This window comes from Trematomus bernacchii, unplaced genomic scaffold (genome assembly GCF_902827165.1).
Source record: "Trematomus bernacchii unplaced genomic scaffold, fTreBer1.1, whole genome shotgun sequence".
NCBI classification, from domain to species: Eukaryota; Metazoa; Chordata; class Actinopteri; order Perciformes; family Nototheniidae; genus Trematomus; species Trematomus bernacchii.
The window spans coordinates 1,404,881-1,427,161 of record NW_022987698.1 but is presented as its reverse complement, the minus strand read 5'-3'; the positions used below and the strand labels follow the sequence as shown (position 1 = coordinate 1,427,161).

Here is a 22,281-nt window from a genome sequence, read left to right as displayed (position 1 = left end):
CACTTCAGCTTTTAACAAATACATTTTTTAAAGAAAATTACAATGATGCTTTTTTTGTACACCAATAGTAAAATCCTCTGCTGGTGTGTGATGTGTGCTTTTGTGTGCAAGCCTGAAAACCCTTTGCCTGTGTGTGTTTGTGTGAGTGTGTGTGTGTGTCGTTGTTGCTGCCGAGGGAGTGAAAAGTTATTTTGTTGTGATGTTTTTTGTTACTGAGGTAGTATGAGAGTTTAAGAAACTGAGGGCATCTGAGGTTTAAATGAGGTCTTTGTGTCAAGGCAAACTGGTAATGTCAAATACAAATCAGAAATGCACAACAAACACAGCACAATCATTTTTACTGAGTAGACTGACAACATGTTCCTGAATAGTTTAGTACCTGAGGTTTCAATATGGTGTAAAAGCACTGTAATAGTAAAATCCTGAGTGTGGTAAAATGACATGTCAACAATGTTGTTGACTAAAGTAAATATGAAGGGTTTCTTTCCAAAACAAGACATCCATATAAACCTTTGGGTGCTTTTTTACTTGCTGGAGGGTGGAAGAGGAAATACAATCATTGAGGTTACTAAGCCAACTCTTGCCTACATTGGCAATTGTTATGCATTACTTTTGAACTTTGAGTAATGAACATAAGACATTTATTTTCTCCCAAACTGGATATCTCCTTTTGGAATAAAATCTTTCACGTCTACTTTTATAATAATTACTTCAGAGCACCATGTTTATATTGTAACATCACTAAAAATGTCACCATCTTGCTCCCATTTCATATGAGAATTCATGACACTTGATTTAGATTTCTTTTCAATAAAACAGTCAAGGTTAGTTCCTTTTTTCTCTCAATTTTAACCCACAATCCTGTCCACACACCCGCTCAGAGACAAGCAGAGAGGTTAAGAGAGTGGGCATCCTTAAAGCAATAGTTTGACCTTTTGGGTAAATACGCTTCTTGGCAATCTTTCCAAAAGTTAGATAAGAAGATTTCTAAAAAACAATGAATCTTAAGCGTAGCATTCAGACTGGACAGTCTGAAGTTGAACATTTGACCTTACACATTTAAAACTCGAAAGGCACATTGCAGTAACTGTGTGAACAATTAACTAAAAACTGCTATCAGTCTTTATGCTAAGTTAAGCTAACCAGCTTCTGGTAGTAGCTTAATATTAACCGTACAGATATGAGATTGGTATCAATCTTTTGATGCAACTCTTGGTGTAAGTGAACAAGCACAATTCCCAAAATGTCAAACTATTTGCTAAAAAAAAGCTATTTTGAAAGATCAAATTATTCGAAGTAAAAACAGAGCTTGTTCATCAAACTCTGACAGCGAACTAATAAAACCAGGGTACAGTATCATATCGGGAGAAGAAACAACTGTCTGCAATGACTTCTTTTTGTGTGGTTATGTGTGTGTTCCTGAATTCCCATCACAGAAAGGGGTCAGACCCCTGTTTGTTTGAGGCCAAACCTTGAGGTAGGTCGAAAGGCATCCCATCTACTCCCCTTCCTCCTGCGCTGGAACCTGAGATGTCTGAGGCTCGAGCTGCGAGGGATCATCCTCAGTCTCTTCTGAAGAGCCCTGGAACAGCACAAGACCAAAAAACACCATCACGTTGTGTGTTGTCGCAGTCTAGTGACTCATAATGCACAAGATAATGAATCTATACTAGAAAGAGCACGAGAATACAATAATGAGTGTAAAATTCAGTGATTGCGTGCGGGGAAGTAGGTCCAGCTGTCAGACTTAGAAATGTGAAGAAGACGACGGTTAGGTCAGGAAACCAAGAAGACAGAGAAAGAGAACAGTTAGATCAGGTTTCCCCTCTCTACATTGACTCATTCTTCCCCTTCGTGTGCGTGCGTCTGAAAAAGGGAGTCTATCTCAACGGTTTCAGTTCTTGAAGAGGAGAGGATGCGATAAGGAAGACGAGGGGCATCAAGAGAACTGACACGTTGTGCAATATTCTTTGTTTGAAATATGACGAGGTGGCTTAAAGAACTAACGTTTCTCAGAAACACTGGGTGTGCACCCACTAAAACTGGATGTAACGAAAGGATGTTTGGAGGTGTATTTGGGGAATTCAGCACCGCCGTCTGTACATTTCCTAGAACCCGTCATATCCTTGTGAAGTCAATTAAAGTAAATATGTAGTTAGCAGCAATGTGCCATGTTGTTCTAATCCTAATGTTTCAATGTGCAGGGCAGTGCAAAGGATTAGCTGTATGTGCTGCACAAGCTGGAGGAAAGAAGCTTTTTCTTATTCTGTGTTGGATTTGTGATTATGGAGACGTTTGCCGAAGAAGTATATGATACTTATAAAGTATGATTTTTATACATTTAAAAAAAATTTAAATGATGAAAAAACAAATATAAAAACGCGATACTTAAGAATCACATGTCAGTTTACTTGATCAATCTAGCCAAAACTACAGCAGTATAATGCATCAAAGTGGATAACTATGTTGGTAAGTCAATAACTTTGTCATCATGCTCTCTCTCTTTATGTGTTTTGTTAAAAACATTCAATATAACGCACTGCAGTGTTGGTTAGGTATATTTAATAAATTGGTTACTATAGACTGTCTGAAGGCAATACTTTGTTGGCTGCAGAACCAACTTAATGGGCCCATAGGGCTTTTGAATGTAGTTCAGGTTTGAATAGGAACACAAGCAGAAGATATTCATGAATAGTTAAATGAGATCTGCCCTCAAAAGTCCCTCATTATAAATGAGACTGATTTAGTGAAAAAGTAAGATGTGTGACACAAACTGAAATGTCTGATCTACTGAAGCAGAGGATGTATTTCTTCATTGTCACAGACTCTCACAGTTCGATGTGATATCTAGTAAGTGACTAATTCAAAAACGTTTGAAAGTAATTTGGTACGTGTGACTTACCAAAAAGACTGCAGTGGAAGGGTATTTAATTATAGAGGGCTTATGCTTAGATTTAAGGATGTAATGCTTTGTAATGATTTAAAGAATCTGCAACATTTCTGCTCATTTTGTTAGATTAGAGATCTTACTTCAGTCATTTTAACAAATTAAATCACAAGAATCAAAAGATTTTTTTTTTCCTCACCTGCTGCTCTTCAGCTACTTGTACTACTTTCCGGGGCTGCGGTAAGAGAGGAAACACAATGAATATATCATGAATACAAGCGCCCTGCAGCTCAAGGAGACACCTTGAAGGTTTTGGACACAACTGTCAGTGATTGCTCCATACCCATTTCCTCGGTCGCCCACGCGGACGTTTCTCACCAACGGGCTCTACTTTCTGAGGAAGAACAGACGAATGGTTAACACCAGGTTTCACATTTTAACAATCCTGGCATACTTTCAGCTCTAACTAAGATTAGGATCTTATGCGTTGCCATTTTGTATCATAGTTTTTATTACTTTGTCGCCAGAACAAAGTTAACTGCAATACAAACAGTTCTTTAAGTCAAAGTATCCCTCTGTGTAGAATATGAAGAGCTGTCTGTCTGAATATAAATGAGGAACTCTACCAAGCAAAGTTAAATGATCTTCAACAATCGAATAAAAATACCAAAAATACACATATTCATTGCATATTTTGCTTTTGTATCCACATTTTCAGAGAAATGCTGAATTTCCCTTAATTTGTAAAAAACAAAAAAATGTATGTGGGTTATGGCATGTTTTACAATAGGCAATATATGCAATATACTTCATTACAGAGTTTTTGATTATTGTAAATACATATTAAGATAAAATAATTATCATGAATGCATAGATGTGAAAGATGGACCAATTTAGATGGAGCTTATATCAACATAAATAGGCACATACAAACAAATGTATGTTTCAGATGTAAATAGATCGGTGGAGTTGCCTGATACTAATGTTTTTTTCAAGAGATAGCGATGAAACAAATAAAGTCTATAATAAAACAAGATATGTTATCTGTATACAATTGTTTAGAGTGTTGCTACAAATGCACAGACAACCTGGAAATCTGCCAGCAGGGGCACGACAACAACTTTCACTCCTGCTACAACAAGCCTCTGAAAATAAACTTCAACTTTAAGAGAACATTTGACCAAATAGCAAAGGGTAGCTTTTTTCTAAACTATCTTTTATGTCAATGCACACAGCAATGTGGCTCCTGATGCTATATCTGAGTACATGTCGTCATAAGTGTACTGTAAATTGATATTTCACAGCTGTCATTCAACAATGTCAACACTTTTTAAACACGCTGCCACACATGTTTTAGTTTATTTTGAAAACACCTAAATACACAATATAAAAAATAGGCTGAGATTTTAGTTTTTAAAGTATTGGTTAATTTAGAAGTGCTGTTTTAATGTTACATTATTGGAAAAGGTCCCTTTGGTGAGAATGGTACTAATTCTTTACTCAATTGAAAGTAGAAATACATGTTTAAAATGGTATAATTAAAAGTCATGCATTCAAAAATATTTTCAAGTACCAAAAGTAATGCTCACTATGCAATATACTTCATTACAGAGTTTTTGATTATTGTACATACATATTAAGATAAAAATAATTATCATGAATGCATAGATGTGAAAGATGGACCAATTTAGATGGAGCTTATATCAACATAAAACACTGTTGATATACAAAGTGATAGTTTAAAAGATGATGTGTAAAATTGTAAACTGCAAAGTGACTTCACATGTGCCTCAAAGATGTACTTTCGGTATTTAAGCATGTGCTGTCGTATCTTTAACCACTTTTATTAATGTTAAGGGAGAGACATCTCTCTGTAAGACAATCTTTCATTCCTCAGAACAATAATAGCTATCACTAACAAACAGGCGTGAGACAAAAATACTGCACTGATTTAACAGCTGCTCTTTTCTCTGTTTTCAGCTGACACTGCCCTCATCATGATGAATGCTGACTTCCATTAAATGCCCTGCAAATGACATCAATCTTAGTTTCAAAAAATTATAAATGGAAACAAAATGTATAGAGAGTATTTCCATCAATTGTAAGACAAATATTGTGTGTGTTATTGAGTGTTAGAGTAAGAAATCACAGATGACTGTAATGTCACTAATGATTATATCTTTCTATTATATTTTCTAATGTTAAGAAATTCACAGCATCATTTCTTTCTTTCTCAAATAAATACATGTATTTATTGACAGCTTATAAATCAGTTTTAACCTTCAGTGCAGTTTTGGGGCCTTTGTTCTTGCTGCCTTTGGGTCGTCCTCTCGGTCTCTTCGGAGTCGGTGGCCCAACAGGCTCCTGCACAGAAAAAACCACATGTTAAACTAACCATTGAAAATCATTGCTTGGCATGAGCTGTTTCTTTACAGCCAGGAGACACGGACCCATAATTAACTAGCTTTGTTTCCCAGAAGCACTTTTTAATTAGATACTTAATGATTTAAGATCTAGGATAGACCTGATTAATCTGATCTTTTTAAAGACTGGAGCCTTACCTGCTGCTGTTTCCGGGGCCGACCCCTGCCCCTGCGCTGAGGCTCAGGAGGAGACTGGGCAGTGCTCGGCTCGGGAGACGGCTCTTTGGTCCCACGATTACTCATGCCTGTGTCTGTCCACCTGCTTCAAAGAGTGTGGGCATCAAAGCCTGGAGAAGCAGCCTCAAGGGCTTAAAGAGGAGAAGATGAGTGTAAAAAAACATAGTATTGCAAACTTATGAATTCAGCCATCATCTTCCACAAATTCTATTCAAAACGTTTTCTTTGCACAATCACAACTGTGAGTTTTGATCAGTGCTTAATATAATTGAAAGGATAAATCAGAATCACACAGGGTCATTTTCCAGTAGTGAGCGTGGGAACTGCTTATACATTAGCCTTGGCACCAGGTTCATTGGAAACACAGACAGGGGTCTGGCAGACGCAGGGAAACATGAGAATGGTGTCCAGAAACTAAAAGTAGCACAGATATTCACAACTCAATCTGCCATCCAAAATCTGCATCTGCTCTGCTGTACGCTGCCTTTCCATCTGTCCTCTGCGAGGTATTTCTCAATGAGGTTGTGCATGCTGTAGGCGTGCTGATGCTGCAACAACCTTTATTTGAAACGTGTGGAACTTAGACACCCAAAAAATAAACTACTTATTTTTAATGGAAAGAATCATTACAACATGACAAACTATTCAAACATCTAAGATTGCAACCTATATAGTGAACTTCAGAGCTGCAATGCTTAGTTGATTTATAGAATAGTCATCCACAAGAAATGAACCTGGAACTTTTTTCATAATTGATGGCAGTCTCTGTGTCTCATTTGATTGTAAACAAAATAGTTTTCGGTTTTGAGTTATAGGGCACAGATACATGAAAAAACATAATTTGAAGAAACAATTTGGACTTCAGGCAAAACTTCTTATTGTTTTACCAACTGAATAATCAATTTATTATTAAGGACAAGTCAGTGATTTCCTAATTCAGTAATTGTCTGGTCAATTAAATGTAACAACATAGTTAAAACTGCCCTTTACGCCCCCAAAAACCATGTTGGCATCTTGAATTGTCAAAGATAACAAGTTTACAATCACATTATGACCAAGAAAGGCAACAATTCTCGAAAAATGACTGAAAGTATAAATGAGTTATCAAAATAATTGTCTGATTGATTATGACAAACCATGTATCCTCTTATCATATTTGTTGGGAATTTCTCAAAGGACGATTAGTTAATTTTATTAAGATAGATAGATGAACCTAAATGCTGTTTGTAATGTCCTAAAGTGGTCGTTCACCGTAAGGTCTAGCTCTGGGAGGAATGTGCCAAAATCTAATTGCCAACACAGCCTATCAAAACGGGCGAACTGAAGCAGGAAGTCGGAGTCATTTGAGAAATATACGTCCTTGTTGAAACGAGTAAAAGCCAAACGAGACAAACGACGCCGTTTCGTGGCTTCTAAACGGAGTTAGGAGCAACACAACAAGCGTCCTGCACTTCTTCTGCAGCGGCAGACCGCCCGCTTAACTAGTCTGTGTTTGCCAGTCTAGTACTGGGACTGAATGTACTTTTTGCATATGGGCGGCAATTGCAACCATAAAAACACCTTGTTTTACAGCCTTTTAAGAAGGTGCGTAAAGCGCTCCTGCAGCCAGCCCCATGACTTCAAACCTTCCCGACTATGGGTTGAGTATCTGGCGCATGTAAACGCCAAAACAACAGTCGAGGCCGTCAGTGTTTAAAGTCGGTGCTCTCTTCACAACATCCCCCTGCTCACATCACTTGCGCAATAGTTTGTATGTGCTGTTTTCATTAGTGATAACAGGTCCGCCGAAGTGGATGAACCGAAAAACTGGAGAAACTTTAGCGAGAGGGACAAAGGCGAGGAACACAGGTGCAAAAGCTCTCCTTTCAAAGCAGCCATGGGCATACACACATACATACACCCAGGCTATAGGCTCCATGTTCAGGCTGAGTGCTCACCGCCAAATGCAACAATGAGAGCGCAGGGAACTTACCTTGAGACGGTTCTAGCTTTACCTGGAAGTTCACACACGGTCAGCTCACTTTGTGCTCCTGCACAACTCTGAAAATCTCTGAGTATCGACCGTCTCATTGGTTGGATTGAAAGGGTAAACTCTCTCTCTCTCTCCCTCTCTCCTCTAATCGGAAATGTGTGTGATCCCCCCAGACGTCCAGTCACGAATACCCCAGTTGCAGTATAATTGGGGGTTGTAGCTGAGCAGTATGCATTGCATACTTTCTCTATTAAAGCATGTTTCAAGAGGGAGCGAGGGTAGGAGGGTTGGAACAGAGGACCCCGCCCCGAAAAGCTCACCGGACCACCCACTTGAGAGAAAGAAAGAGAGAGTCTGGTTCCGGGGTTCCCAAAGTGGGGAAGTTCCCCACAGACGGGAGGAGAAGGTACAGTAGAAATGTCTAGACGGGTTTAAGCAGAGGTTTCACACTCTCTCTCTCCCTCCCTGCTGTTAGATCCCCACCTACACTGCTTGAGTTTCTGTCAGTCATAACAAAGGAACCAAATATCAGATGGGGTTTTTGAGAGCAAAGTGTGTGTGCCGTCTTTTTTTTGGGGGGGTGGGGGGGTGACCACAGTTTGGTTAATTTAATTATGCATCAGATTCCCTTTTACCAGATCTGAGTAAAATGACTAATGTCCCCTTTAATGTTCCTATGTTAAACAACCTGAACAAAGTGTTTTTATTAGACACCATATCTTGTATCTTTAGTATTTGTTCTGTTCTTGTTCTCTTTATGTTTAAAATAACATCTTCCTATGGTGGACTTTGGAATCTTGAAATCCTACCATCATAGTTTTTGACGCATGCTTCAGTATAGGTTTAAAAAACATTGAGATTTCAGAGGTAACTTTGTAAATTTGCACACACTGATAAATACAGACATACATGTTTGAACAACAGTGAAAACACATTCCAGGGGCGGCTAATGCTGAACCGCTCATGGAGTCATGTCAGGTCAGCCTGCTGGCATAAGACCAAAAATATAAAGCTTTAGGTTACAAAGATGGAGCACTGGGCTGCATCTGAATGCCAGAAAGTGTCAGTTTCATTATGTACCTCAGAAATTCATATCCTCTGAAATATGAAGTTGTATTTTGAAAAACTCACATAAAAATGTTGAATTAAAAGATACAGATCATTCAGATAACAAAGGATGCATGAGACAAATTACAAAGAAACTATTTGAATATTTCTGTGGCAGCATTTATTAAAAATGTATTCAGGTTTCCCAGAAGCATTAAGCTTTAACAGTTGGTGAGAACTGGTAGTCATATATGAATTTGATTAGTCATCCACTATAATTATTACTAAATGAAAGCGCCAGAATGATGCTGAAATCATAACTGTCAACCCGCCATTTCCAGACGCTGTGTCCAGCAGGATGATAATTGTCTGTTTTTAGTGAAAGGGAACATCTTCTACTCTATACTGCTATTAGTTCTGCAAAAGACAAAATGTTAGTATATTTGGATTGAACAATGTTGGTGTGAAAATGTATAAGACAGATCGAGGGGGGAGGGTTTGCATGAGTGAGGAGTTGTGTGAGTTCAGTGGCCCTCTGCAGGCTGGTGTGTCTGAGATTCGGTCGGACTCTGATCTTGAGGTTTATTTAAGCTGAATTCCGTGGGCTCATCAGGACCGGGTTACAAAAATCCTCCTATAGAACTAGAAAGAATGTGCAGCGCATACAGTTCTGCATAAGGCACAAAGGCATGTCTTTAGAGGTGGGGGCAGGCATCAAAAGACAGGCAGAGGAGGGATTTCTTTAGAGACTGGGGGCAAAGGAGGTATTTCGGAGCTCCATTCACTGCCACTGAGAGGAGGGGAGGCAGACAGTTTTGTGGTGAAGGGTGCATTTCCAGGGGATGTTAGTTAGGAGTTACTTACTCTCAGTTATTCTGCTCTGAACCGGAGGGGCTACAATTAGTTAAAAATTGACATTAATTTCAGTGCACTATAAAGTAGCTGTAAGCAGTGTTTAATTATGTGTTTGTGAAAAAACAACTCTTCTTGTGGGCACTCTTAAGTGGGGGCTGTTGTAGGAACACATAATGAATGAAAAGGTTTTTAAAACAACATTGTAATAACATACAATTATAGGAGAGGTTATCATTGTTGCCAAATACTTGACACTATTTGACAGCTAAAAATGCCCTTGTATCTGCTTACAACTGAAATATAGTTAAATGCAATATATAAACCGAAGGACCTCTTGTAATGAGAAGATTTGTAATAAATTAAAATGTTATGATTCTCTGCATGTTTTTGTATCTCAGCATATGTAATTATGTTTTGGAAACATAAATGATTTTGGTAGGTTAATCTGGCAGAGATATACAGTAGACTAAATATAATTTCACATAGTCTCTATCATGTAGTAATTGTATTAATCGTAAAATAAAATCTGACTATGAATCTTATTGTATAATTAACATTTTTTTATGTAAAAGAGACAGCTGAAAAGATTGTTTTTATGTGGTAAAGTGACTAACTGGTCTGTTTGGTATTTGCCAGTTGATTTGAGCAGTTCCTGTTAAACGGCAGTCTCTAAGCCATCTCCATGACCTTCTTGATCCAGTCCACATAGACAGACACTCGGATGAAGATGTTGGGCTGCCCTGGGTGTCCGCAGCGCCTCATGGGGATGATCACACCCTCCAGTACCCAGCAGTCGCTGTTCTGACACGCCAGAGGTCCGCCGTAGTCTCTCTGCAGAAACACAGGAACAACACTCCGCCGTCATTATTTGTCTCTGTTATGACTGACTGTCACTGCTGAGGTTGGAAACATCTTGCAGTCACATCTTGTCCAGTGTGCACTTCCATTGTTCAATTGGTGAATATGATTTATAGGAACATATAAATAGCTGTATGCTGTTTAAGAGCACTTGTAGAGAATTTCATCATCAAACTAATTTTCTTTACCATCTGTATTTAAAGTTTTAATTATCTGAGCTTAATGCTGTTATTTTTGCTCATTAAAATATTTGACTTTTGAGAAATATGCTAATTTGCTTTGTTTCCGGGAGTTAGATGAGAGGTTGAAACTAACCTCCAGCTGCAAGTTAGCTTATTTTAGCTTAGCATAAAACTGGAAACATCCAGCTTGGCTGAGCAAAAAAAAGCAAACCTAACAACAGGTTCACAGGCAAACAATGAAAGAAAAAAACATTATTATAATTATATTATAAATGATGTGCATCATTTTCTCTGAGAAAAACTGCATTCTCATTCTTTTAAATTCTGCATTCTCTTTCGTTGTCCTTTTAGAAGAAGCTAGCAAACACTCACAATAATGCTGTCAAGTAACATTAAAGGATGATGATGCGAGTGAAGCGTAACATTGCTAACTGAAGTGCACATGTGCTGTATTATGACAGTAACTACCGTGAAAGCCTGAGTCTAAACAAGCAGACAACCTGAGAGGCTTTCTGCAACGCTCCCAAATGAACTCCATCGCTCAGGGAAATATTTAGCATAACGTACAAAAGTTGAAAACGTAATGTAGTTTACTGTATGCTACAGTACAATAGCTAGCTCAGACAGGCTATGCTCACTGGCTACTTGCTCTAGCAACATAATGAGCATAAAGGCATGATAGCGTCAAACTCTCGACAAGAAAGCGTGTGATTGTATTTTTAAATGTTTGACATATTCCTTGAATGCCTCTGCACACTGCAGTTAATGGTTGTTTTGTTTGCGTCATGGTTACCTTTTGTTAAGACAATGTAAAAATAAATGTCTCTATTTTAATTACTTATTCAACGAAATGCAACTTATTACATTTGATTACTTTTCATAACTTTTTAAACACATATCTTGAACTTGACAATAAAACAGTGAAAACCTCACAATACTTAATTAATTAATTTTTGCCAAAAATATATTGCATAGATGTAATCCATTTGTAATCAACATTTTGATTGGTGACTTTAATTAAGTGAAACATTTATTTGTTATCTTTTTAAAGTTTTTTATATGTTGCAAGTTATACCCAACACTGTCGAAATGCAAAAAAAAAAGAACAAAAAAGATTGTGAATGGAGAAACTGATGAAGCTTGAGGGTAAAACAAATATTCTACTATTCAAAAAGGACAATAAAGCTTAGATGCTGTGCACTCTCTTTAAAGACTCTTACCTCGCAGGCGCCCACCCCACCATGGAAAGAGTTCGTGCACATCTCGTTCTCACGAACGCGACCTCTGAAGTATTTGTTGCATTCCTTGTTACTCAGAACTGGTATGTGGGCCACGTTGAGGACAGTCTCATCTCCAGTCCCTTGAAACAACAACGAGACGGAGGAATGATTTAGCAGCAGCCGATGTGTTTAAAGATGGAGAAAATAGCAAAGGAAGGTGGACAGATGTTGAATGTTTCTGCAAATAGCAACGCCATCTGTTGCTCACTGTTCTGAATTGCGCTCTCATTTAGACGCAACATTACTTCAAGGGCAGACGCAAGATGCTTGTTCTAAGGAAGTCATCAATTATCAATTACTGAAATTGAAGCATATTGTAGTTGCATGAAGCGCAGCGTGTTGCTAATTCAGTGTCAAGTTAATCATTTCCAAAGGATTATACTTGCCTCTCGTCTCACCCCATCCTGCGATCTCACATGGCGTCCCCTCAGCTACAATGTAACGCTCAGGAGGGAGGCAGATCTGAGAGATACGCTCATTAATCTGGGCCGGACTAGAGGAAGAAAGAGAGAGGCAGAGGGAAATTATTGGTGTGTGTGTGTGTGTGTGTGTGAGAGAGAGAGCATGCTGGGGGCACTTGACAGTACACACTATTCCAGTTGTAGCATGACCAGCTGAGACTCCGAGGGTCCGCAGACGATCTTTGTCAGCGGGATGGTTTGCATGCCGGGCTCTTCTGCTTGTGGATCACGAAACAGAGTTCCCATCCTAGCCGAGTACCCGGGCAGGTCCACGTAGCTGTGAACACATGCAGAGAGGATCAGTACGAGTCTTTTTATTTCATGTCTTATCCTGACATATCTCATAGTCTGTAAGAGGACCTCAAGCTGTTTAATACTGCTCTTCCAAGTAACACTCATTTTAAACAACACTAGTCTTGCTTTTAGCTCTGTAAGGCTGTACTTAGGCACAGCAAGGCTTCAAAGTAAATGTGAATATGTTATCAATGACAATGCAGACACCCTGCTGTGCGCCAAGAACCTTAAAAAAAGAAAAGTTTACCAGGAGGAGAAACACTGCTTGGTGCTGATCACCCATCTGGGGTTAACCAGGGATCCTCCACAGAAATGGTTTCCTTTCCTGCACACAAGAGGGTCAGAGGTCACACACACAACACAGGCGAGTGCATTTCACGTGTTCATGGCCGTCAGCTCTCAGACTCACCTGTCCCTCAGGCTCACTGTCCATGGAGAGTTCCCAGGAATCCCATTCACAATGCGCAGCCTCGATATCTTCGCGCGGTCATCTCTCTTTCCACACTCACTGAACTCCACTTTCTCTGCGTTCACAAAACAGTGACATGTAAAAACAATTATTAAGAGAAACAAGAAAACTTGTTGTCAACATCGACATGTTGCTTACTATTCATTCAGATACTAACCTACTGGTTCAGTCATGGACACTTTCTCCCCAGCTGTTTGAAAAAACAAAACAAGAAGCAGATCAACTTTTAAAGTAAGAAAACAAAAGCTCTGGATGAACTGTCATCACAAAGTACCAGATATATACATATATATATATACAGTTATGTACCACAATGTTTGATGGCACAGTAGTCAAACTCAGTTTTGGGGTCGGTGGTATAGCACCACGGTCCGTGCTGGTCCCCATCCGGGTTACGACAGTAGTTCTCCGTCAGGTTGGCCTCGGGATGCGTGCTTTGGTTAATCCTGGAAAATGTACTAAATTATTTTACTAAACTGTAAACTCAACAATAAAATGCCACAGACAACTAAACAAAGAAGAAGTTTTTGCCACACATGTTACCCTTATTCTTGTTTGGTAAGGTGTCCATTAAGCTGTTTCATCAAAATCTACTATTAGAATACATTTTTGGAGCTGATCCCAAGCTCCCCAAATTTCTGTGCATTGCATGGTGGAAAAAAAAGTGAGCACACCAAAAACTGTATATTTTTGTCTCCATCCTGTCTGTTTGGAGGGTAATTTGCGTGTAGTAATTCACTTTTCTAATGTGAATATTCAACATAAGCTTAGAATTATTTTGACATTTGGATTTCAGAACACAGCTTTATAAAAAAACGAGTAGCAGAGCTCATCTCTCATTTTGAATGATCATCGTACTTTGTCCGATGAGGTGTGTTGATGTTCCATTTCTGGCAGGTGATCCCCTTACGAGTTCTGCGGACCATGCCTCTGTAGTTTTTTCCATTTCCATGGTAGCAATCTGTAACAAAAATAAAATTGAAATGACAGGGCCATGATAATGTATACAGTGAAAGCTGTATAAAAGTACAAAAATAATGTAAACAACACTGAAACTCCCCATTCTCATGAAGGGCCTTAGCCGCCATTTCTATACTAAGTTGTTTGTATATTAATTATCCTCTTGGTGGGTATAATGTACATAAATTGTATAGATGTTTTTTTGAATCTATATTTCAAACAATCAAATAAATCAAGGATTCTGCATTTCCCCACCAGAACGGTATTTTTTCAGTTGATGTAACTTCTGCGGAGGAGCAGCCCCCGTTGTCATAACGTTCAATAACATGATAATGGTAAATGGAAAGATAGTGTACTGTACAGAAGTAATAAGCTCAAATGTGCCAGCATTGAATTGAAATGAATTAGACTTTGATGCAACCTTATGAAATTATTAATTTGTAGTTTTACAAAGTAAACCATAGAGATAGAAACTGTGACTGCTGGTCCAAAATGTTTCTTGGGGTTGCACTGGAGGGACTCATCTCTCTAGTTGCTTACTACATATTTATCCATTGCAGGTGACAAAAAGCTCAAAATGAAGAGTACCTTCAGCCTCTATGTCGTCTGCGCAGCGTTTGATCTGTAGGCAGAGAGCAGTCCTCATCTCAGGCACAGATGTGAAGCACCAGGGAGCCTCCGACCCATCTGGGTTACGACAGTAGTTCTCCTCCAAACCCCTGCAGGAGATGTCTCACTCAGTCAGGTTACATTGGTTTGGTTTTTATTCTTTCATTTAACAACCTACACACAACACAGTTTTTCACATAATTACTTTAAAAACAAACAAATACAAACAGACAATAAACTACCCCTTTCAAATTGTTATGCTTACAATTGAAGCATGGCAAAACATAAAAACATAAAGTCAAAATGTCCATGCTGGTCCTGTCCTGAGACCAACCAAATTTAAATGATGACTTTTCTGTTACAATAAAACACCTTTTAACAGTCTGTTCATTTGCCTTTAAGGCATTTAGTGGTACATGGCTTGCTGGGAGGTACTGAACTCTCTGTAGAAGACATGTTGCTGTATAAAAGAAACACATTATTAAAAGCACAATACATCATAGATTGTATAAAGGCCACAGATACTTTCTTGCAGCTAACAATAAAAAGAACAATTAAAAAAAGAACAAAAAGCAAAACAATTCTCTATTAAAAATATAAAGGCATTACAATGAGAATGTCACACAGACATAATCTACTGTATATTCTCTGCCTGTTTAATATTACATTCTAATAAAATACTTTCATCCAAAAAATCAATTTTTAATAAAATGGATGATTGAAATGATCATAATCGATTTAGGCATGATGAAGGATTACCACATTACAAATAAGCTTAATATTCATTTCACATCCATATTGCCAGTCAGAGTGCGACCCGCTCCTTAATCTGGAGATGCTGACCATTTATCATCAACTGTCAACTGTCAGCAGAGAAATAAGATCGCAAGACACTTCACAGAAAGGACATCTTGACATTAATAATCATGTATCGAGCAAATTAAAAGTCCATGAGTGCAGAAAATAACCCCAAAGTATTTCAGAAACTATCAACTTCTTCTTCTTTCCTCCATCACGCTGTGAGTTGTACTTACTTGCATTCGTAGGTGTTGGGGTAGAAGGGATGCTCATGAGGGTGCTGGGCATCCCACCGCTGGCAGGGGATCCCTGATGTCGTCTCGTTCACTCTGCCACGGTAATCTTCCCCGCGGCCACGGAAACAGTTTGTTGTGGAGCTGGAGCGTGGGCGCTTATCTACCCGCACCTCAGCTGAGAGAGTAACAGCAAGTTGAAGAGGGAATAAAGATGAGTGACAACACAGAGGTGATGCTAGTTAATATGGTCCCTCTGAGCATAATGATTTGTATGCCCCTGTATTGTATTGAAATTAAACAGAGAGTGAGAGGTGTGACATGCAACAAGGTCAGAAAGCTGGAATTTAAAGGTCACCTATTATGCAAAATCCACTTTTCCATGTCTTTTATACATAAACATGTGTCCCCTCTGTGTAAAGAGATTCTGAAAGTCTCAGGAAAAAAGATTCGCTCTCTTTTTGTCTGAAAATGAGCTGATCAGATTTTGGCCACTTTATGATGTCATGACGATTTGTTGGCTTGTGTAACCATTAGCCAATCACCATCCAAGGTAACCCCCACCCCACCTTATCACCTGAATCTCCTCCTAGAGCACATTGTGTTCTTTTTAACCAAATATCTCTCAGAGGGGCGTGGGGAGTGGCTCCTTATTTTCATCTAAAGTAACAGACAGAGAATCAGCACTTTTGAAACAGGGCTGAAACAGAGGGGTTTATGGGATGCTGCAATGCATGATCTGTTGGGTATTTCGAGCCAAACACTTCAGAGACATGTTTGTATATATCTGAGACCTATAATATATTCATGAAAAACAGTATAATAGGGGACCTTTAACCTTGGGGAATTTGGGTTGAACGGCATGCACTGTAACCATTGAGCTGAATTGCCAGAATTAATATGAGAATTTCTCATTTGTTATTTTGATTGTGTTTCGTTTGTCCTGGACAGAATAACTGAAAAAAACTAAAAGGTTGAACTTATAATATAGTTATTAATCTTCTTATAATTACACCAAAATTGAAAATGAAACCATGTGATATTTTGTGTGTATGTTCTTGTTAATCTATGACGATGAAGGGAATTTATTTGGAGTATTGTTTTGTATTCTGACTCAACACTGCCTGCGCCACTAGATGGCGGTATCTTATCGATGTTTGGACCCAGATATTTCTGTATTGAGGGGAAATGCCAATTCTGCCAGTGTCATCTTGCACAACTTGTGTTGAAATTCTGGAAAAAACACAGATGCCCTGTTTGGGTTTGTTTATTTAATTATCTTTTGAAGATAAAGGGTCAGCATTTGAGTTTGCCGTGCTGTTTCATTTATTATATTGAACACAATCCAAATTCATAAATAGTTAGAATCAGAGGAAAAGCCTTGAAAGCATACATTTGAATGTAAAAATACCACGTTATTCAATTCACGTTAAGTACACAATACGTTATAACTCTTATCATACCTACCTTTAAATGTTGTTTGTATGTATTTTTGGTAAATAATTGAACTACTAATCATAGAAATGTAAACTATACTTCAGTAAAAGCTTGTAGAAACTCAATGACATAAAAACAAGCTGTACAATAACAAACAAAATAATCAAATAAACATTGTAATTAACCTGAAACCTTGAGAGACAATGCAGGTTCAGAATCACCGACAAAAAATGTGCAAATGTTAGTCGCACTTACTCTTAAAGAGTTATTGAGCCCACTGTGGAATTTGCACAAACACCAAAAAGGTGATTTCTCTAAATGTAATTACAGCAACTTAATGAGGCACTCTAACTCCACTGTGTCTCCTAACACCGCAGGAAACAACTTAATTTAGCTCATGTCTCCTGGATTGTGCCCGAGGGAACTAATGGCAAAAACAAAATAGAAGAAAAAAAGATAGACTGTCTGGAGAAAACTTATGGTAGTAAAGAGTATAAGGTATTTTTTTTGAATTAATGAACACTTTGGTCTACAAACTGTAAACTAAAAAGTGTACATTTCCTGTTTTATTTCCCAGAATCCAAGTCACATATGTGAAACTTGGTCCAACCACTACCTATTAAATTAAATAGGTATAAATATTCAGTTTACTTTCACAGGGGAGGATCTCTACTGCTGAGAAGCTGGAAATGTTTGGCATTTTACACAAAAGTGGCTGATTATTTTTCATCTACTGACAAATTATCTAACTGTTCAATCTTTAATATTACCCTGGATATTGTTTATAGTGTTATATATAGACTATGTACTATTGGGGGGACTAATAAAGGTATTCTGATACTGATTAAAAAAGAAGCCACGTCTTACTGCACTTGCTGATCTCACAGTTCTCCCGCTCCGTCTCGGTGTCGGTGGTGTAGCACCACGGCACGGGGGAGGCGTCCGGGTTACGGCAGTAGTTGTCATCTAAACTCTTATCTGGATATCTGAAAAAACGTAATTTATGATGTCCACAATAAGGAAACAGTTCAGAAGAATTTCATTGCCATTTCTACACTGTAACTATGTGCATATGACAATAAAACCTTTGAATCTTTTAATCTTGAATCTTGAAAAGGACTTAAACATCACTTTACATGATGAGTACATTTGATTGTGTAGTGAATTACTTTTCAGGCTGGTAGATGTGTTGGTGCGGGTACTGCTGGTCCCATCTCTGGCACTCTCTGCCGCTCACAGTGTGATCCACCTGTCCTCTGTAGTCCTCTCCGTTACATGTGATACATACCTCTGCAAACAAAACCACAAACACAGCTTCAACATCAGGAGGGAAGCAGGAAGCAAACTAAATAAATACACACATTTTATTTTACATATCCGATTACGCCCAAATAATTCCACCAAAAGAAGGTGATGTAATTTTTGTAAAAGCCACATTTGTTGATGATTACAAGGAAATGGGTTTCAATTTGTTCACTTGGTAATTATAACCTTCTCTTACCAAAGTAACAATTTCAGGGAAAAAGGGGAGTAAAGGTTTCCAACAAAACAAGAATTGTCTTCGGTTTAAATTCATTTCAGTGAGTTTTCAAGTTCTTTTGAGGTAAATAGATTTGCTTTAAACTCTATCTAAATATTTATATTCGCAATTATTTCTTTAAAAACTCAAATTATGTGTTCATTCTCTGTTTTACCTATGATTTGTACCAAAATTATGTAGCTTGTTTGTTGCTTTAAAAGTATTGATACCATTTTTTTTTTACATCACACAGCACTTGTTACGACTTGTATGGGATGTACCATCTTTACACTGGGGGATGTTGCAGCTTTCATAGCGGCGCTCAGGGTCGGTGGTGTAGCACCATGGGCCGATCCGATCCCCGTCTGGATTCCTGCAATAGGCCAGCTCCAGACCGTTGGTAGCTGTGGGAGTCCACCTGAGACCAGCAGAGAAATATACAGTGAGCGACAGACTGTTTGATGCAGGGCAGTCAAAACATTTTCAGACCGTCTCATATTTATTTAAAGAGCCCTTTTAAACCTGTCATTGGATTTGCAATGCAACATGTTAAAGTGACGACTCTCAGCTTTAATCACAGGTGTTTACATCCACATTACATAAATAGCGTGGGAGTTGGAGCCTCTTTATACACAGTTTCCTGTTTTAGATGACAAATTACAATTAACCACAAGCTATAATACAACAATTACTGACACATCTGGAAAAACTCCTGCCACCTCCTTTAAAAAACAAGATTCATGAGAGTTTAGAAGATAGGCCAGAAAAACTAAAATTAGTCTGAAAGGTGGCGATGGGTTGGCATCAGTGACCCCCTTTTACATCACAGCCATTTAAATCAACTGTTTAAACACAAATATGTTATATATAATATTGATTGAAACTTTAAATAAAGCTGTCACATTTACCATTTTGTCAAAAAAAAAAAGTCTATAAAAGCTAAACCCCTAAACGTCAACAAACTATCTTCTATGCTAGTCCTGTACTGTGGTCATCTTTGCTTCCTGATATTTTGGGTTGTTAAACACACCATGAGTTGGAGGCATTCAACAGTTTGGCCATAAAACACTTCCTGTTCAGGTTGCCTGTAGGTAAAGGATCTATTAAATTGGAGGATTATGTATAAAAGCGTTTTCAAATATGTAAGTTATCTGAATATCAGCTGTCTAACCCCATAATCCTTCTTTCACTTTAATCCGATGCCTGATACACTGCATGAGCCTCTAAAGAGATTACACGGTCTCACCTGTGATCGTGAGGGAACTTGGACCACCACTGTTGGCATTTGAGCCCACCTCTCGTGGTGAAGACTTTCCCTCGGTAGTCTTCTCCTTTACCCACGATGCACTTTCTGACATAGACTGCATAATAAAAAACAACAATGAATCCCCTCCAGAATTGACCACTCACAGTGATGTCTGTGTTATCACACAATGAGTCTCACCTTTCTTCTCGTAGAGGTCACAGTTTACGTTCCTCTTCACCTCAGCGTTGCTCCCATCCCCCACCCAGGGCAGATGTTTACAGGAGACGGTCGGACGGGTCTCGTAGTTGAACGCTCTGGTGTTAAAGGGATGTTTTCATGTCAAAACTTTATTGGATACTAACCTACAGTATAGTAGGCTGCAACTTAGCATTATTTCATTGTCAATTAATTTTATTTTTCATTCAGCATTTTCTGGATTGTTTTCATTTGGTTTATATGATGTCAAAAGGAGAATAACAATTGCTCATCCAAGTCTCTAAAAGTTCATGATGTCTTTTACTATCCTGTTTTGTCAGTTCAAATTCCAAAAGTATTCAATTGAATGTTCAATCAATTATCAAATTGTGTTGGATATTATATTTCTGTGGATTGGCTAATCAATTCGTCAAGTATCTACAATTCTCCTAGACAGAATTCATGTTTTTTATAACTGTGCTTTTATTTCAAAGAGTTCACAGTGGCCATCATTTTTGTCAGCGATAATAATTGATCTTGAGACATGCTTGAAGGAGCAACTACACGTCAGACCTCACAGTTTAAAAGTTTGGATGATCAATCTGAACTGTTTGTTGATAACCTGCATCATCTCTGAAAGGATTAAAACTTCAAAATGAAGTTTGAAATAGACCAGAAGATGACCTTTGGTTTAGAGATAGGTGTCTTTTTACAATATAAATCTTATTGGACACTTTGGTCTGGAGGAACTGTTGTCTAGTGATGCTGTATCAGAGTAAAGGCTGGCTACCTGCAGTCCAGAGACTGTGAGCAGCGAGTGGCGCAGTCCTCCAGGTTCAGGACCACTAACAGCAACATCTGAGCTGAGTTCCAGGAGGTGGGGACGAGCTCTCTGCCCTCAGAGCGCTGGAAGTCATTCAGTGGACTGCGGTAGGCTGTTTATGAGAACAGAGGAATAAAACCTAAAGTGCCTGGCATGACGGCCTCTGTCTGTTTAGTGGTGGTGCTCTCTGGTACCAACTGCAACATTTGGGCACGAGCCTGCACACATATAACCTTTGGACCAAGACGCTGACACCAGAAAAAACTTCAAACAGCAACTCAGTACACCTGGTTCTTGAAACAGACCACCACCACAATCTACTGCTATCACAAGTAATGCAGTGCTGACATGTATAACAGCATAATCCTAGTACTCTGAAGAAGGTTACATTAAAAATATTTTGAGGTGTTTTGGGGATTTTTATTTTATCTTTTTAGTTTACACATTCCTTAATAAACACACTTACTCTTCATCGTATCCTGATCCATAAATAGATAATTAAATAACTGTCTAGGGAGGAAATGTAGCTGTAAGTATTGTACTTTTAAGTAAGTACACATTTTAAATATGTATACATTACTTGAGAATTTATTTATTTATGCTACCTTAGATAAACTGAAGGGTGGGGTGTTACTTGAGATATTCTCATATGTAATACTTGATAAGCTAAATAAAGTATTTAAAACCCTTCTTGGATTTTCTGGAAAATGCATCGTCACAAAGCTTGTAGAGATCTGTGGTTCTTACAGGCCAGTGACACCACAAAAAGGATGATTTATAGAATATGATTGATTAGTTTGTATAATAAATCACCCAACTGTATAAAAAGACATACAACTTAAATATCAACAGCAGTTAATAGTCAATACAACATTAATGCAGCAGTAACATCAGTAACATAATGTTTAATAGTAAAGCACTGAGAGGAAACAAATGAATAGCCTACTTTTTCTTTTGATACTTTAAGCACATTCTGCAGATAACAAATACTTTGAATTCATTACTTTTTTGTATTTGAGCCTTTCAGAGTGTGGTACTGATACTTCTAATTAAACACTTCATCAAACACTCCAAAAGATTAAACTCACAGTAATTTACTATTTTTTATTTGTGCTGTAGGCTCACTTCTTTCTAACTACACAGACAGTAACCAAACAGGCCATTACTCTGAATCACAAGTCCAAATAGAGTCTAATAAAACCAAATATTTAGCACTATCATAACAACAAAGACAATTTAACAAAGACATTTAGGATTATAAAACAGTCTTACCAATGGCCGGTGCGACTGTCACCAGAATAAAGTACAGAAACAGTTTCATTGTTTGAGGTCTTTGGACGGGAACAACAGATTTAGCGGGCTAGAAGTCAGGCTGGGATCTCTGAAGTCCGATCACCGGTCGATCTGATAATGACCAAAAGAAAATCCCCAGAAAACAGCAGAAAACGCAGAAAGCATACAACCCTGACACCCACCCGAGCCCTTATTCAAACAGAGGCCCTAATCCCCAAAACACAGCCAATCAATACTGCGTGTCAATCATTAATGGAGTGGCA

General features: G+C 38.3%; 2 protein-coding genes across 2 annotated transcripts; both read right to left on the bottom strand.

Annotated features, from left to right (window-relative positions):
• Positions 1-319: 319 nt before the first annotated feature.
• si:ch211-161c3.6 (high mobility group protein HMGI-C) lies at positions 320-7,713 on the bottom strand. The gene is made up of 6 exons (XM_034138757.1): positions 7,460-7,713; positions 5,449-5,618; positions 5,168-5,251; positions 3,231-3,281; positions 3,087-3,122; positions 320-1,582 (listed from the first exon to the last, which is right to left on the bottom strand). The coding sequence occupies exons 2-6, from the start codon at positions 5,551-5,553 to the stop codon at positions 1,499-1,501; spliced, it is 360 nt and encodes a 119-aa protein (XP_033994648.1). The 5' UTR covers positions 5,554-5,618; positions 7,460-7,713; the 3' UTR covers positions 320-1,498.
• Positions 7,714-8,664: 951 nt separating this feature from the next.
• Positions 8,665-22,203, bottom strand: mst1 (macrophage stimulating 1). Its single transcript, XM_034138755.1, has 18 exons — positions 21,998-22,203; positions 20,693-20,837; positions 19,906-20,021; positions 19,708-19,822; positions 18,743-18,879; positions 18,112-18,232; positions 17,810-17,928; positions 15,509-15,683; positions 14,454-14,584; positions 13,764-13,866; positions 13,215-13,351; positions 13,063-13,095; positions 12,846-12,960; positions 12,684-12,761; positions 12,273-12,419; positions 12,068-12,174; positions 11,622-11,761; positions 8,665-10,192 (listed from the first exon to the last, which is right to left on the bottom strand). The coding sequence occupies exons 1-18, from the start codon at positions 22,044-22,046 to the stop codon at positions 10,031-10,033; spliced, it is 2,130 nt and encodes a 709-aa protein (XP_033994646.1). The 5' UTR covers positions 22,047-22,203; the 3' UTR covers positions 8,665-10,030.
• Positions 22,204-22,281: the final 78 nt, after the last annotated feature.

Bases quoted from the DNA above. Each gene is read 5' to 3' on its own strand.
- si:ch211-161c3.6 (XM_034138757.1), bottom strand. From the start codon at position 5,553: ATGAGTAATCGTGGGACCAAAGAGCCGTCTCCCGAGCCGAGCACTGCC. The intron at 3,123-3,230 runs GTATGGAGCAAT...CTCTTACCGCAG, and splicing joins GTGGGCGACCGAGGAAATGG to CCCCGGAAAGTAGTACAAGT. The intron at 1,583-3,086 runs GTGAGGAAAAAA...GTGCTGTTCCAG, and splicing joins AAGTAGCTGAAGAGCAGCAG to GGCTCTTCAGAAGAGACTGA.
- mst1 (XM_034138755.1), bottom strand. From the start codon at position 22,046: ATGAAACTGTTTCTGTACTTTATTCTGGTGACAGTCGCACCGGCCATT. The intron at 13,096-13,214 runs GTACATAACTGT...TTTTTCAAACAG, and splicing joins CTGTGCCATCAAACATTGTG to CTGGGGAGAAAGTGTCCATG. The intron at 12,420-12,683 runs GTAAACTTTTCT...ATGTGTTCACAG, and splicing joins AAGCAGTGTTTCTCCTCCTG to CTACGTGGACCTGCCCGGGT.